Here is a 17,027-nt window from a genome sequence, read left to right on the forward strand (position 1 = left end):
CTGAGGCTTTTAAGTCCCCAGTTCCCACAGGAGTTTGGGTCCCCTTTCCTTTGCAAAGCTGAGGCCAGGGGATTTGGGGGAGGCTGTGTGAGCATCTGCATGTGAGCACTGTTCCAGGCTCAAGGAATTTGTCTGTGACAGATCCAGGTGAAGAGAGGAAGGTTCATAGAGAGTTCCCAGACGACTCCAGTGTCCCTTGCTGGAGGACACTGTCAGCCTTAGATCACATGCTCACCCTGCGCCAAAGGGTTTTTTTTGCCTTGTTGAAGAAAATGAGGGAGTTTTATGCCTTTTTTTCAAGTTTTCCATTTTTAAAATTATCAGTGTTTTGTGGGGTTTGCCTGTTAATCTAATCCAAGGTCAAACCAACCTACGGTGTTACTGCTCAGTGCTGCCAGCACCTGAAACTGTTTGTCCTTTGCTCGTGTGAGACAATTTCACATGGATTTGGCCCTTGGAGGTTCAGTGCTTGGAGTCCTGAGCATCGATATGGAAAACTGCTGTTTAGCTCTGTCGTTTCAATTCTGTTTTTCTTTTTGTTTGTTTTTTCCCCTTTTCAGAATAGTTTTTTTCCAGTCCAGAAGAAAATCGGAGATGAAGCCTCCATCCTGACACAGCATCTGCCACTCAGGGGCAGAGGATATGGGTCAAGACTGGCCCTTTCTCATCATATCCAACCCCACCGCTGCAGTTGTCACAGCCCAGCACCTGGTGTGTGATGCTAGAAGGGGGAGCAGGGGCATCCCCTCCAGGTCCAGCCCTTCCCTTCCCGGCGGCGACGGGGCTGGCCAGGGGGCTGACCCCAGCGCCGGGGAGTCTGGAGTGAAGCCGGCGGACGGCCGTCGCTCCCTGCCATCAGCCCACACCTCATCAATAGGGGCTGACAACCACGGCCTCGCTGCCCCGACGGCACTGCTGACTGCACGGCACGGCTCGGCTCGGCTCGGCTCAGCTCGGCACGGCTCGGCACGGCTGAGAGTCAGGGCTGCAAGCAGGCAGCCCCCTAAGCTGGGCTTGCAGGCTCGAGGGTCTGAGGTGTGGGCAGCGCCATCAGTCTGAGCTGTAGGGAGAGCAGTGGGTTCGGGGTACAGCTATGGCAGAGTGCAGGCAGGGCTGTGGGTCCTGATGGAGGCAGTCCCAGGGGTCTTTGGGGTACAGGCAGCCTACAAGTTGGAGTGCAGAGAGCCTCGTGGGTTGGGTTGCAGGCAGCCCTGTTGATCTGGGGTAAGCAGCCCCATGGGTCAGGACATGGGCAGCCCCATAAGACCAGGGGTTGCAGGCATTCCCATGGCTGCCCCACAGGTCTGGGGTAGCAGCAGCATCACTTGTCAAGGGGTACAAACTGCCCTGTGGGTCTGTGAGACAGGCAGACCAGAGAATCAAGGCAGCCATGGATCTGGGAGGTCACAGGCAGCACCATTTGTCATGGGTTGTAGGGAGTCCTACAGGCCTGGGGGCACGGGCAGCCCCATAGCTGGGGTGGTACTGACTGCCGCGTGGGTCGGGGCTTAACGCACGGACCCATAATAGACATCCAGTGAGGGACACACCAGTGCAGCCACACACAGAGATACAGTGACAGATAAGGATATACAGTGAATAGGTGTAGGCGGATAGACATATAAGTGAAAGAGACATAGACACATGGATACCTAGGTATAGAAAAATATATAGGTATTTTGGCAAGTAGGTAGGCACAAATAGGCAAATAGACATAGGAATGACTGGAAAATTACATAGACATGTGGCTAGATGGCTAGCTAGATGGATAGATGGGTAGTGATACTGACTGGCGTTCTGCACTGCCAGGGCTCCAGCCCATGCATTCACAAGCAGCTCATCCTTCTGCCTGCTGCAGGAGGCTTTTCCAGCCTCTCCAACATGGGAAGGGGCTTTCCATCACTACTGCTGTGACTGCTGGACAGGAGCGGATGGGGACACTGTTACTGCCTGGGCCTGAGTGGTACCCAACAGCCATAAAAGTGATTTTATAAGCAGGTGTGCTCCACACATATGGTTTTATTGGTGCTTTGACATAATGACACTAAAACCACATGTGTGGATGGTGGTGTGAGCGGGCAACGGGGACTCCAGGGCTGACACACCTCCATCCACCCCTGTGGTATCACCCCACCCCTGGAGGTGATGCTCACCTATTCATCCCTGTGCCAGCAGCCCCGGGGGATGCCCCCACCCACCAGTGACATGTGCCCACGGCACAGCCCCTTGCGCCTGGGGGAAGCCCTCTCTGCACTGACCTTTCACAGATCCCTGCCAGTTGAGAGGGTCCCAGACTGGGAGATGCAGAGCCCTGATATTTGAGGCTCAATTCACTTGATTTTGGCAGTAAAGCTGAACAGGAACATAGCACATTGATCCACACGGTATTTTCAGTATACCCTGGGACATCTCTGTCACCTGCAGCAGGGATCCTCCACTCACACGCAGTGGTGCAGACATGCGTGGCATCACACAAAGGTATACATGTTCACATCATGTAGCCCCATTTCCCTAAAGAGTCTGGTTCCACGTGGGCTTTGAATCCTGACTCTCCCCCAAAAAACCCAGCACTGACCCTCACTGCTCAGCCTCTCTCCACTCCTGCTGCATCGGAGCACAAAGCACACTGCTCCACGCACCCTGCATCCCACAGCTTTGTCCTTAAGGAAGTCATTTGTATTTATTTCCATTTGGGGGGGTGGGGGGGTGGGGGTGGGGGTACGTGGGGAAGAGAAAACCAAAAAGCAATAACAATATTTGGGGGCAGTCAAAAACAATTTAGAAATGCCTCTGGAGCATCACATGATGCTCTTTGGACACCCTTCTTCCAAGTGGTAGTACCTGGTCTTTGGGAGGGGGGATGGGTATAAGTGGAGGTGTGGGGGGGTGCATTTTAGGACCACTGTCATCCTGTGAACAGATGTGATGTTTATTTAGGAAAGTGTCTCTGAAGGTGTGGCAAGGGCCTCTGATAAACCGGGCACCGGTGGTAGCCAGAGCCGGGACCCCTGCAGCTCTGGGGGTTTCCTTGGGCCGGGATGTCCCGATAGGGGCAGGGGGGTGCAAGGGGGTGCAAGGTGGTGCCAGAGCAAGGACTGCAAGGCTAACCGGGGGATGGGGAGAGCCAGGATCAGCCCCCCGGGAGGAAGGACTGTTTCATACTCACACACGGCACAGTATTCCACTGGGGTTTAATGCTCGGGAGTCACCCCCTTGCTCCGTCTCGGCCAGACGGGGGGCGGGCAGGGGCGGTGGGCGGTTAGCGGCATCCCTCCCCCCCCCCTCCCTCCATCCCCAGAGCCCCAGAGGCTGGAGGGGAGGCAAGGGGAGGTTGGTGCGCTCCGCCGCGGTGCCGCCCCGAGACATCGCCGGGCTCGCAGGGCGCCTGGACACCCCCCTCCCTCCGTCGTCAGCCCCCCCACCCCGGCCTGATCCTGCCCTCAAAGCCGGGGGTGCATCCGTGCACCCCCCGCCTTCCACCTCCCCAACGGCACCGGCTGCTCTAATACAAGACAGCGCCGTGCAAACACCGCGGGCTGCATCTCCGTAGCCCCTGTACCTATCGATGGATCCCTATAGATGTATCCCGGAAGGTCTATCCCTACATACGTATTAAGTCTGTCCCTACGGATCTATACCGCCCGTAGATGCCGCGCAGCCGAGGGCACCGGTGTTTTGAAGCCCGGTTGCGCGCCCTGCGCTACCCCGGGATGGCGCGTCCCCTCCCGCAGCCCGTAACGCCCAGACCCTCCTTACACAGGACATGAAATAAATAAAATAATATATTAAAAGAAAAAACAAGTTCACACCCCCCATCCCCGTGCAGGTTTGGCACAGCAGCCGCCGGCTGCATTTAGTCCTTTCACTCTGCCAAAACCATACTGTTTGGCTTGGGGTTTTTGTTGGGTTTTGTTTGTTTGGGGTTTTTTACCCACTGTTTAAAGAATTTTTTCGTGATTTTTAAAAAATTCAATTTCCGGCAAAGTCCTGAGGAGAAAATTTTAAATAAATCTTTCTCCCCCTCTCCCCTCAGCCCCAATACCTAATGTTTGGCGGCGTGGTGGTGGTGGTGTTATTTTTAAGTTCCCTGCTACTCGCGGGTGCATCTATCAACACCCGGAGTTTTAACTCTAGAACCGCCGAGGAATTCGATGCGGGGTGGGAAACCAAAACAACTGGCATCGTATCGATTTATTTCCTCCCTGGGGGAGAAGTGGGGCCTGGAAAGGAGAGTGGAAAGGCTGAGATTTGTTCCGTTGGGTTATTTTCACCCAGATTTCGTTAACGGCTTCGCTTTGCGGGCGAGCGCGCTCCGGAATCGCAGGGGGAAAAAATAAAAATGCCGGAGTGCAGAGCAGGGTTTTGTTTCCTGTCGCTGCGCTCCGCTGTGCCCCATCCTCTGCTGTTTTGGGAGATAAAAAGTGTCCCAAATCCATCCTCTCCCGCCCGGCTGGGGGTCGGCTCGACTCCTCAAGGCACTGCTTTTTCGGGGTGCGCTCCCCGGGATGCCGTGCTCGGTACCAAGGGCCGATATTTCCCACTGAACGCAGCTGAATTCGGCCACTCACACGCAAAACCGACCTCGGAATACTTTTTTCTTTTCCTGTTTTTTCCTGGATGAGGCAAAGCCAAAGCAGGTCCTTGCAATCGGCTCTGCTCCTGGGGGAGATGCTCCGGCGGTTTTAATCGGGTTTAACTGGATTTTTTATTTCTTTTTTAAGGAAAGGGCTGTTATTCAGTAGGAATTCAACGGAGGTTCAGCAAAGAGAGAATCACCAGGGATTTTGCAAGGCGTGGAGAGGGAGATGCGTGTCTGAAATGCCGGATACTCTGCTGCTTTGGAGAAGAAAAAAAATAATAGAAGACATCGATATATTGAATTATCCTTTCTTTCTGTGCATGCCAATGGCCCTATGTTCAACAACGTATTTCTATATATACACGTGCCCGCAGCGTGACATAAATTACACTGGATATTCAGATATGGGAGTATATACATATTGATAGTAACACACGTTCCCGTGTCCAACATGCATTAAGTCCCATCTATACGCAGTGTTTGTATCGGTATGTATATAACTATACACTCATTATTACATACCTATTTCCTCCGTATGCTTTAAGTACAAAGATCTGCAAGGCACACAGCGGCACGGTTGCCGATATTTCCCTGTGCTGTACTTCTGCCCCTGTAATTTTATTTCTATACGTGCCTATAATCATCTTCGTGCCTATATTTGTGTATCTGCCCGGATTTACCTCTAGCTGCGTTTTATTCTATTGTAGCATCCCCACCGGTCCCGCTTCCCCGGAGCTCTCCCTTTGCCTTCTGCCCCTGCTTCAATAAATCGCTTTCCCCCCCACCCCCCCGGCCTTTCCCCCCCCCCCCTTCCCCCCTCCTCCCTCCACCTTTTCCATACAGAGATTTTTAATTTCCTCAGGGATTATTTTTCTTTCCAAGTCCCAAAAGCCACTGCCAGACTCCCCCCACACCGCTTCCCTGCCAGGACCCCCCAGTTTCCAAGGGAAACCCTGGAGCTGGAGTGTAGGAAATATTCAGGGTGCGAGCATTATTCCCGGGGAGCAGGGCTCTGGGACGCCTCGGCAGCTCTCAAATGAGCCCCTGGGAGAAGGGGGCCGGTAGGGGCTGACCCCCCAGTGGCCTTTGGCCCCTCGGGACCCCACGTTGGTGGAGGGGTGCAGTTGCCCTGGGCTGTCCCTGCGCTGCACCACTGACTTTAAGACCCAGCGGCCTCTGCAGTGCACAGGGAGGAGGCAGGAGGCAAAAGATGGGTGTCCAGGTTTTCTTTTTTTGGGGGGGCACCCCTAAACAGGCTGGAGTGGAGGGGAGAGCAGCTGTAACCTCATCTCTTTGCTCGAACCATGGAGAATTTGGGGCAGGAGCTTGGAGATACCCCCCCCTCCCTGCAATATCTCCAAGGCAGGGGGTTGCCTCCAAAGCGATTGGGGAGCTAGTGGGGGGTGGGAGGGTGTCCATGCCCCCCCAGTAAATGCCTTTTGTTACTTCTGTGAGCTGGGCATGGGTGTCCTTCCAGGTGCACAGGGAGGTGTGGAGTAGGGCTGCCCGGCTGGACTTTGCCTGCAGCACGGGGCCAGCCGTGTGGCCATGCCCATGGTGGTGGTTTGATTGTATTATTTTATTCCTTTTTTTTTTTTTCTTTTTTTTTTTTTTTCGTAACGCAATGAAACCTGGCGCCCAGCTGATGGTGCAACAGATATTAGCAAACCTCCACCCCCTTTGCCCCCCCACACCCCCCCACTTTTACCTCCCATCGCCGCCCACTTCCACGTGATGTGGGCAAACCAGTCAGCGAGTGGGACTGGGGAGTCTGGCCACACTGGGAAGCCAAAGGGGGGCCGGGGGATGGTGGTGGGGAGCAACACAGAGTCCCGCTGCCCCTAACGCCCCCCCTTCCCACGAAGCAGGAGCAGGCAGGAGCCAGGCATCTCCTAGCCCTCTGCCTTTCCCGCAGAGAGGGGGTGTCCTGCCCCACGGCCTCGCTCCTTCCCACCCCTCGCCCCCCCAGCACCGAAGGTGGGTAGCGCTTCTCTGTCCCCTCGCTCCTCTCCCTCGTTGTCACACTGGGACCCGGCGAGCCCCTTCCCATGGGCCTCCCCTGAAAGCTTCCTCCTGTTGTCTCCTCAGGCTTGAAAACGGACTCGATTTTCCTTTTTGGGGTCGATTATTTTTTTATTATTATTATAATCATTACTATTTTTAAGGCAGGAGGGGAACTCACTCCGTTTTGGCTTCATTTTGAGAGTCCCGTGGAAACGCTCCATCCCAGGCCGGTGACACGCACAGAACCAGCCGCTCCTCCGTCCCCTGGGTGGCGGAGGGAAGCAGAGGTTCCCTTAAACCCCCTTTTTCCCAGCTTGCTTCCATCCTTACCCCTTCCCAAAGCTGCCTCCGGCTTCTCCCCCTTTCCTCGGCCGCCTGCCCGTCTCCCGCTGTCCTCGGGGGTATCAGTCCTTATCTGCCGGTTATCTCTTCTGCTGCTAAATTCAGCCCAGCGGAGGGGTTCCGCCGGGGGAATCTGCTAGTTCAATCTAAATCAGTCCCAAGAGTTATTTCTCCGGCCATAATACACCCCACCCACCCCACCCCCACTCCAGCCCTTCGCCGGCTGTGATACGGTTTTCTAGGATCCCGCCATGATCTGCAGGGAAAACAGCACCTCGGGTGGTTTCACCCCCCTCCCAGATCCTCCTTGGGAAGGGTATTTCACCCTGAACCTCCGCCACAAGTGGGTTTTGGGGTCTCACCATTGCAAGACACATGCACACACCCCACCTCCACCCCGACCCCCCTCCCGTCACAGGAGCCCGAATCAGAAACCAAACCACGATGGGCAAGAAAAAGCACCCACCGCACCCACCCTGCCCCCCGGCTCTGGGAAGTGCCTCCCCCCCTCCCAGACCCACGGCATCCCCGTCCCCACAGCATCCCCGTCCCCAGTGGGTCACCCCGCTGCGCTTCCAGCCTCTCCCCACGCGGGAAAAGCCGGGGTGGTGGTGGGAAGAGAGGAATTATAAACACCCGGGGGGGGAAGTTTTGTGGGTGCTGCTAGGGGTCTGCTCCCCACATGCCATCACTTGCAAGTGGGTCCAGGCAGCATTGATGGGGGGGTGATGCCCCCCCCCCCCCTCCTTGTAGGCACCCGTCCCCACGCGTGGCCGGCCTTTGGGGGGTGCGGACACACGTGGGGAGGGCGCGGGGTGGGAGGGTCGAGTCACCCTTCCTCCTCCTCCTCCTTTTCCCCCCCTTTCCCCACTGTCTGCCTAATTTAATACTCTATCCCGCCCCCCCCAGCCCACATCAGCCCGGGCCATTAACAGCTTAAAGCACCGGTCGTACCTGCGGGACAAAGCTTTTTGCTCCAGGCCTTAGGAGAGAGCATCGCTGTCTCTCACCTTCCCGGCTGTGTGCCCCTCTCCCCTTCACACCCTCCCCACCCCCCACACACCCCCCACCCAAGACTGCTCTAACCTCCTTATCTCCTCCGCCCCGAGTGGGGCTCCGGGCCGCTGCCTCCCGCATCCCGGCCGCATCATCCCCTGCCTCCCCCGGAGGTGGTGTTGGACGGGGCGGGGGGGGGAAAGGCGGGGAGGAGACTGACCGAGGGTTTTAAGCAGCCCAGCCCCATCGTGGAGCCGGGGGGGAAAGCGGGGGGGGGGGGAAAGCAGGAGGTGATGGATGGAGCCCAGTGGGAGAAGCTAAAGCCAGGCGGGAGCTAAATCTCTCCTCCGGAGGGACCTGGGCTTCTGGCTTGGGGTCTCGAAGAGGCGGCCAGACCTGCTGAAGGTGGGGAAGGTGGGTGGTGGGGAAGGGGGGTGGGTGGACGGAAATCGCATCTCTGGCGGTATTTCGGTTTTGGCTGGAAGGCTGTAGCACTGCGAAACCTCTCTGGCCACTGCTGACCACAGGGGAAAGCGAAGCCTGGGGGTTTCTCACTCGCTCCCCATCGCTCTGGATTGTGGCTGGGGACCCGGCTGGGGTTTGGGAAGGCCCATCGCGAGATGTACCAGAGTTTAGCCATGGCAGCTAACCCCGGCCCTCCAGCGTACGAGGGGGCAGGTGGCTTCATGCACAGCGCGGCCGCAGCGTCCCCCGTCTATGTGCCCACCACGAGGGTCACCTCCATGCTCCCCAGCCTGCCATACCTCCAGAGCAGCGGCTCTTCCCAGCAAGGCAGCCCCGTCTCCAGCCACTCCATCTGGACTCAACCCGGAGCCGAAGGTGCCGCTTACAACCCTGGATCTTCTCATCGTCCCATGTCACCTCGGTTCTCCTTCTCCACCAGCACCCCCATCCCTGCCACCTCTTCCCGGGAAGCTGCGGCGGCTTACAGCAGCTCCTTGAACCTTTCTGCTAACGGGAGGGAGCAGTACAGCAGGGGTTTCAGCAGCTCCTATTCCAGCCCCTACCCAGCTTATATGAGCCCTGAAATGGCCACGACCTGGACTTCTTCGCCCTTCGACAGCCCCATGCTGCACAACCTACAGAGCCGAGGGACGCCCGCAGCCGCCCGGCATGCCAACATAGGTGAGCGCAGACAGGGTTGGGATAGGGGAGGGAGGGTTGCGCCCCACTGCCCCCCCTAATTTTTTGTGCACGCACCCTGTTTTGGGTCAGGCGAGGAGGCAAGAAGGGCAGGAGGGAGAAATTCGGCATATTCAGGATGTCGCTGCTGGAGCCTCCTCTCTGATTGCAAAACTGCCATTTCAAATTATCCTCAAGGACCACAGTTTTAAAAAAAATAAATGTAGTTTAGGGTAGGTCTGGACTGGCAAGAAATGATGTGCTGAGCTACTGCACAAGGGCCTGCTGGGTCTACAAATAGCTCTGAGGGGATTTAGGGGATGTCCACAGTGTATGGGACCACAGTGCTCCATGGGCATGCAGGCAGTCCCTTCCTGGTCTTGCTTCAGGTGTAAAATAGGGAAAATTTATTTGGAAAATAGGGAAATGAAATTTGGCCTGTGAATCCCAGATCTTTCCTTGGGGCTGTTGCATGTGACATCTTTTTTTAAAATTTTTTGAAAGGTCGGTTTTGGCTAGAGAAAGGGAAAGTGAAGGGAAATCTGGTGCTGAGAAGATATTGATTATCGTGTTTCCTGGGGGGCTCACAGGCACATCTGACTGACCCAGCCCTGTATTTCAGTGTCTGCTTGCCCCATAAAATCTCAGCCCTGATCTCTTGTGCCGATCCTGATCTCAGAACCTTTCGGTTCAATATGCGCCCCAGGTCCCACAGCCAGAAATCATCCCGAATGGCTTAAAAAATTGCTTTTGTATTTGGTATGGTGGAAGAAGGAGAAAAGGGGAGAGAAATGCGGGGCACATATTTGTATCGCGGTTTCATAAACCCTTTTTTCCTCCCTGCCTTCTCTCTATGAAGGTATTTCTGTCAGCTTCGGGGTCGGGGTTAACAAAGAAAACGACTCATATTTGTCTGCAAATAAATTTTAAGATTGAGTTCTTTAACCTGAATTTTGGAGGGTAATTTTTCCATCGTATCTAGCAAGATTTGCTTTATCTTTAGTATTATTTTAAAGCACTACAGAAAAGCAAGTTGGGCGCTGGTGAAGGCTTGGCCTTGCCAAAGCCTTCTGCTTTTCTTTGGGCATTATGAAATTGCTAAAAATCAGAGGCAGATTACCTTTAAGGGTAAAGTTTTGGCCAACTAGGCAAGTTTTTTGGGAAGCCATGAGAAGGTAGAAAGCATAGGAAAAAAAGCAGCACAAATCAAATAATCAAATAATAATTGGATATTTTCAACAAGGACATATGTGCATTTGTATCTGGCTACAGTGCCATCTCTCCCTTGGGGAAAAATATATTACGTTTTTGCAGTGGTCTCAGAAGGGTTCTTAGTAATAAAAATAACTTAAAGACAAAATAATGCAAATGAAGAATTGCAGTTGCAAAAACACCTGGCAGATTTTAAGGTGCCAGAGATTAAGCGTAGTGATTTTGGGGTTTCAAGCTCTGTGTTACGCAGCTGTTTGCGTTGCAGGTCTTGCAGCCTGCATTTTGGTGGCAAGAAGTGGTTTTTATCTGGGCCCTTAAATAACACCAGGAAGATGGGATGAATTGAACCAGTCCAGAAAACATTAGCAGTCGCTAACGAAGGAGGAAGGAGCTGGGATCCTTTTCATCGCCAGGTCCTGATTCGGGTGCTGCACTCACAGTATCATCTCCAGCATCGCCAAGGGCAGCACGGCAGAAACTGGGGGATTTATTAGCGTGGGTCTAATCATGTCTCTGCCTCGAAGGTGGAAAAAGCACTTGGCTTTTAAATAAAAAGTGCTTGGGTTTTGGTAAAAAAAACACCAAAACACAACCAAAAAAACCAAAAAACCAACACAAACCTGCTCGAGAGCTGGTGAGTTTTAAATTCAGGATTAATTTAAATTCAGGATTTTTTTGGAAGGCAGCTCCCCTGGCAACTATTTTAAGGTCTAGACCTTCCCCTTCCCCTCTTCTCCCTGAGTTGGGACGTGGCCGCTGCCTTCCCCTCTAGATGCTGGGGCAATGCTGTAGGCTGCAGGTACAGAGGGGGTTGTATGAAGCGTGGAAAGGCTGGCTGGTGGTTTCTGAGTGGGGAGAAGCGGGGATTTTTTTATGAGCAAAGGTGAAAAGCCCCGATGGGCTGAAAAACTGAAGGCACTGAAAGATGTAGCAGGGGGGTGACACACACCGTCGTGGACAGACCCACTTTAATAACACATCCAAGCCTGGCTCGGCATCTGAGCAGTCCCTGGCACAGCAGTGCTTACTCCTTCCTTTGCCATTCCTTAGGACTAAAAATATTTTTATTCCCTGCACAATGAGGAATCTCAAGGTGGAAACGCAATCCTTAGTGCAAGGCTGGGTTAAATCCAGTGATTTTTGCAGCACTCTCATTTTCTTCCAGTGATTTTGCTTCCTGGAGAACCACCACCTCTGGATAGCGCTAATTGCAGAGCACCCCTGGGATCTTTAGAATTTTAATTATTATCAATTTTTAATGATGAAGATCAAGTCTATGCAGGTGTAGGTGAATATGCAGACACAGATATGCAGTCTATGCAAGTGGGCATGACATTTTTTTCCTTGCTGTAGAGCAATGCACCAGGAAAAGAAGTTTAGTGAGAATGTATTCAAAGAAAATGATCCTTAAAGAAATAAACATCTTGTTTTTCCCTAATAAGAGGAATTTTGGCCAGGGTTAAAACGTGCCAATGCAGCTGTGCCGTGTGAAGCACTGGGAAGGATGGGTGGGTAAATCACATGGGCCGATTTGAAAAACATTCCCTGGTGTGAGTTCAAAATGCCAAATCTGGGCTTTTCAGGGTAAATTTGGTGAATTATTTCATTACCCTGAAGGGCAGGATCAGACCCTGTGGTTGAGGCCGTGAACTTGCTCCAGGCATTGCCTGGGGTGGGGTTACAGTGAATTCCCGACTTAATGAGGCATAAAAAGGACCCGCTGCCATGTCCCCATACGGGAGACTTGCCTGCCAGCACCAAAAAGCTCCTGAAATCTGTCCCAAAATTCGCAGGGTCAGGCAGCCTGCCCCTTCCCCCTTTCCCAGGCTGAGGGCAGCAGGGATCGAGGCCGGCACGGGAGCCCAGGCGTGTAGAGTCGCTGCCGCTTGCTGCCTCCTGGATGTCTCCAGGCTGGGGATGGAGGGCCACATCCTGGTTTGCGACCCCCCTACCCCCTGCAGTTTTGCTATTTGTAAAAAAGCAGCAGGTTTTTGGGTTGGTTTTTTGTTTTTTGTATTTTTTTTTTGGGGGGGGTGTGTGTTTTGTTTTCTGTGGCACTGAGAAGGTTGATGTGGTTGGGAGTAAGTGGGGGTGAGGGGCTATGGGTATTTCTGATGGGTGCTTTGCATTTTGTTTCGACTAAGTCCAAGTCAGGGTTCCTCAAGCAGGCACTGTTTGAACACAGCAGCAGCATCTGGGAAGATCAAAGCCTGGAGCAGACGCTGGGTTGGAAAATGTCTTCTCTACTGCTGGTGGGGGAGAGATTGTGAACCAGATCTTAAGTTTTCCCATAGGGATGCTAAGAGATTTGCCCTGTAGCATCCCAGAGCCGGCATTCCCAGTGACTCATTGGCATTTGTTACAACCCTCTGCCCTACAAGTGTCCCCTGACCTTCCCCATGCACCTAAGGACAAGGTGCCTGCTCCCTGTGGGGTAGTGGGTGATGAGGGGAGCCCAGAACCTCTGCTGTCCCTGCCCACGGAGGGATGGGGCCGTAGGACAGAGGGACAGGGTCATAGGACAGAGGGATGGGAGCATAGGATGGAGGGACGGGGCCAAAGGATAGAGGGATGGGGACACAGGATGCAGGGATGGGGCTGTAGATTGGAGGGTTGGGTCGTAGGACATGTCTTGCATTTTGCATGGGACCTTACATCCCCTGTTTTGCAAGTGGTTGCGTTTCTCGCCTCGGCTCCACTGGCTGGGAAAGCTGGCCCAGGGCTTTGTTCCCCCCTGTGGGTTTCAAGCCACCTTCTGCTCTCCTGCCTAATTTAATTGTCACTGGTTAGTCTGGGATTTGGGATGAAACCCACAGAATTAGGGTTTCTGATCTTTAAGCAAGATCAAGCTCAGACACACAACTGATTATTACCCCCCCAGTCCCCAAATAGTATATTTTAAATTGTAAATAAAGCAACAAGAAGAATAAAACAACAACCAAAAATCATGGGCACTATATTACCTTTATTAATAATACAATTATTTAATCAAAAATTGCACTTTATTACTGAATACAAATGCATTTTGCATAGAACAGCCATGGTGTAGTATATAATATATTATAAATGCTCATGGACTTTTGTAAAGCAGTAAAACTTCAGGCAGTGGATATTGGCACTGAATCTAAGACTTTATTAAGCCAGGATTAATTATTTTTCTCCTCTGCACTCGCACTCATGTGCGTGTCTTTATCCCTGCAAGAATAACAGCAATAGTTTTTTTATGAGACAGCCTATATTTTGCTCTCTCCATATTGATTTCCACCAGTTTTGGGGGAAAGAGGCAAAAACCTTGGAAACACATGTTTATCAGGCAGTGTTTCCCAAAGGAAATTGGGCCCGATCCTGCTGCCTCGTGCCTTTCTGATGTCGGAGAAACCTTTGCTCAGCAGGCACAGAGGGGCTTCTCAAAACTGGTTATCCCAAAAGCAGCTGTGTATTTTGAATGGGCAAAACATCTCACTCGGAAAAATTAAGGATAATTTAAAAAAACCCAAACATCAGCAAAGCACCAACCAGCAAATAAAACCCCAAACTGGGTGAAAAAGCAGCAATGCAGTGAGATGAGCAAGTTTTTGTGCCTGAAGGTCGGCAGCCTGTTGCTGCAAGGGGAGGATGTGTTCAGGGGCTCTTAAAATAAAGGTGGAAAAATGCAGTTTTAAGGAAAAATTATTTTTAAAAAAATTGATACTGTAGTCCCCAAACCTGCAGAAACCTTTTTGTCTCATTGGCATAGGGCTCTGGGCTGAAATTTTTGCTCCTCAAGCCCCACAGAGCTTTGCACGCACAGGAAAAAAGGGTGCAAATATATAATTTTTCAGAGGTTTTGTTCCCAAATTCACATGTCAGCCCAGTGTGTCCTTCCCACCCTACAATTTCCTTACTGCAAAGGAAATGCAAAAATGGGATATTCAGGGGGATCTTCCTCTGCTCAGTGATGTTCCTGGGGGGCACGAGGCAGAGGAAGGTGGGGAGATGCAGCTGAACATCGTGGGTCCTTTGAGGCTTTTGCAACCCTTACATAAAAAGATGTAGTGAAGTGTCTGCCTCCCATTTGGGGCTCACCACTGCCTGCGAAATCGGGTGGGGATCGGTGTCAAGAGCTCAGACTGTGGGCTTAAAGTGGCTGGTTTTGCTCATGCTGGGGAGGGCAGAAACAGAAATGTATTTTTTGCTGGGATGGCTGTGCCGGCCCCGTGTTACGGGGACGGGACGTGTGATTGCCCAGTAACGTAATTATGTCGCCAAAGCCCCTCGGCTGTAATGGCAAGGTTAGGTAGTTACAGGTATGGCATGCTTTGGCAGGGGGGATGTGTGTAATTATGCCTGTAGGACTGCAAAAAGGGAGATTGGAAATGCCAAATATTCGCCATGTAGATGGATCCTGAATTCATGTTTCTGTCTGGCAGGAAGGTGTAAATACGCCTTTGGTGTGTGACTGTGAAGTGCTGCTTAAATAACCAGGGAAAGAGGTGAGAACGTGCTCTTGCCTCCAAAATTAACCCAAATTATAAAAGCAAATTTCATTATAAGGGTGGATCGAGTTTTTTTGGTGGGTTTGTTTTTTTAGGGGTGAAGAAAAAGACCTTGCAGGTCCCCTTTGTGAGACAAAAACCTTGCAGCTCTCTACGATAACGTCCAGCATTACGGCAAAATATTAAAATCTCTCTGGCCTTTACAAGTCTTCCCCAAATCATCGGTCATGGTGACCGGTCCAAGCTGTAAATACATCTGTAATGACAAATTAAACCCAATTATTTGCCACGCCTGAGCAGTGAGGTCTTTATACATGGGTGCTTACACGAGCGTGACAGCACTTGAAAATAATTTGATCATCATTGGCTTTGCAGGGGCTCATACAAGTGGCATTAAAGGCTCTTTTGAAAACCCCCATGTTTCTGCTGTGCTAAGCGATGCCGTTGGAAGGTCTCATATGGCAGAAATGTTTTTTTTTTGTCTCTTGCAGTTTTTCAGAAGGTCGCTTGCTGCAGGGTATGCTTGATTTTGCAGCATTCCCCATGCGGTTGCACCCTTTTAAACACTCGGAGCACTCAGTGGGGATTTCTTTTTCAAAATGATAAGCTGGAGCTGGATTTTCTCATCTCAAAAAAGCGCAGGCGGGTGGGCAGGCACTGGATCTGCTAGGAAAGAAGAGCTGGGCAGAGATTTTCAAAGCTGAACATAGATCTGAGCCTTCCATCTACACTGAAATGTTTCAGCTTTCAGGTTTTGTCAAGGTCTAGATTTTAAAGCCAAGTTTGGGGCAGCGTCAGCTGGAAGTGAAAATAATTTTTTATTTCCATGGTATGCCCAGTGCTTATGTTTTTCTCAATTATTTGCTGGCACAGAGGGGTTTTTAGCTTAATTATATGGACATCTAAATGTAGGACACATCCATTGCCTGAGCAGGGGCAAAGTTGGGTCCTTCCTCCGTCTTTCTGCTGTTTTTTCTGTCTTCCTGAGGCAGATGCTGCTATATCACCCAGGCAAGGTTTGCAGGATCAGCCCTTCCAACCACTCCCCCCCGCAACCAGATTCAGTATGTACTGTGAAAAAAAACAACAAAACCCAACCTCCAAAAACCCCCCAGTTTTCTTGCTCAGAGCTGAAACCATTTCTGTTTTAAAGCAAAATGGTGTTTGCCGGGAGCTGGTGCAGGATCAGGCCCATACAAGAAGCTTCCATAGGGAAGAAATGCAGTTCCTTGCAAATTATATGGGGCCGTTACAGGTTTTTTCGGGGGGGGTGAAGCCCCAAAGGCCAGTGGGACCTTTCTTTTTCCTTTCTGGAAAGTGGCCACTTGGCTTTTATGTTGCAGCATGTAGAGATTTGTGCTTTTTTTTCAAAATTATTTTTAGTGACCAGTAGAGCTGGTGAGCCCCTTATCGGAGCCAGCTGGGCTCAAACAGCTCATGCTGGCCTTGGGAGAGACTCTGAAATTCATTTTGTTTGTGAAAGAAGGAAAAAAAATATTCATGGAAAGTCAAGTAAAAGTAAGTTTTCCACCAGAGGTGGGGTGAGGGCAGCCGGCTAAGAGATGCGGTGGGGCTGATCTCCTGTCTCCACCAGGGACTGGTACTGGACGCTTCTGAATCTGGGATAACAAAATTGCTGCCTGGAAATGTTTCCTCCTAATCCCTGGGAATTAAGTCGGTGTCTGCTGGGGGAGCATTTCAGGAGAGGTCCCGCAGTGGGACGTCAATGCCTGCTCTTGCTCTTCTTCCCAAAGCTCGGCTGTTTTCCTCGGGTCGATGCTTCTAGCCGCAGCACAGTGTGTTTACGGGGTGCTGGGGTAGGGCTGCTGCCTGTTGCCATCAGACTCCTAAAAGGTTAAAACTCAAGCCTAGTGGAAGCGGTTGGGTGCAGAGATGGAGTAGCAGGGTCAGAAGGAGACCAGGCCGCTCCCTTGGCGTAAGATTTTGCCAATTCTTGCCTTTTTTTTTTTTTTTTTTTTTCACAGCTCTGTCTTGCACGGTGCTCTCTGGCTGTGTCTATAACAATATTTAAGTAAGTCCAGGTTGTCCTCTGGCCTCAACGGCCGGGAGAGTGGCTGTCTCCCTGGGTTCTGCAAACATCTCCAAACAGTTTGGGAGACACCTCCCACTTGTCTGCTTCTCAGCTGCCTGCCTCTGGCTGCTGCCAGTCCTCCTGCTTCAGTGCACCTCGGTTTTCCTTCAGGCTCCAGCTTCCCGAGTCATGTTATTATATTTGCAGGAAGGGAAGAAGCAGTTTTTCTGGACAAGAGAAAAGC

At 51.9% G+C, this 17,027-nt stretch overlaps 1 protein-coding gene and 1 long non-coding RNA gene across 4 annotated transcripts in view; one reads left to right on the forward strand and one right to left on the reverse strand.

Annotated features, from left to right (window-relative positions):
* Window positions 1–4,176: 4,176 nt before the first annotated feature.
* LOC119150549 lies at window positions 4,177–7,998 on the reverse strand. 2 transcript variants are annotated; one of them, XR_005105119.1, is made up of 3 exons: window positions 7,880–7,998; window positions 6,762–7,071; window positions 4,177–4,833 (listed from the first exon to the last, which is right to left on the reverse strand). It is a non-coding gene; the product is annotated as an uncharacterized LOC119150549 (long non-coding RNA). The 2 variants fall into 2 exon arrangements; XR_005105118.1 differs by lacking the exon at window positions 7,880–7,998 and having other exon boundaries at window positions 6,762–7,096.
* Window positions 7,999–8,200: 202 nt separating this feature from the next.
* GATA4 (GATA binding protein 4) overlaps window positions 8,201–17,027 on the forward strand; it is a 29,773-nt gene continuing 20,946 nt past the window's right edge. For both annotated transcript variants that reach the window (XM_037392077.1, XM_037392078.1), the window contains exon 1: window positions 8,201–9,067. In XM_037392077.1, the coding sequence (XP_037247974.1) occupies window positions 8,542–9,067 (526 nt within the window). In that variant the 5' untranslated portion in view covers window positions 8,201–8,541. The remainder of the gene's footprint in view (window positions 9,068–17,027) is intronic.

Source organism: Falco rusticolus, chromosome 6 (assembly GCF_015220075.1).
Source record: "Falco rusticolus isolate bFalRus1 chromosome 6, bFalRus1.pri, whole genome shotgun sequence".
Taxonomy (NCBI): domain Eukaryota; kingdom Metazoa; phylum Chordata; class Aves; order Falconiformes; family Falconidae; genus Falco; species Falco rusticolus.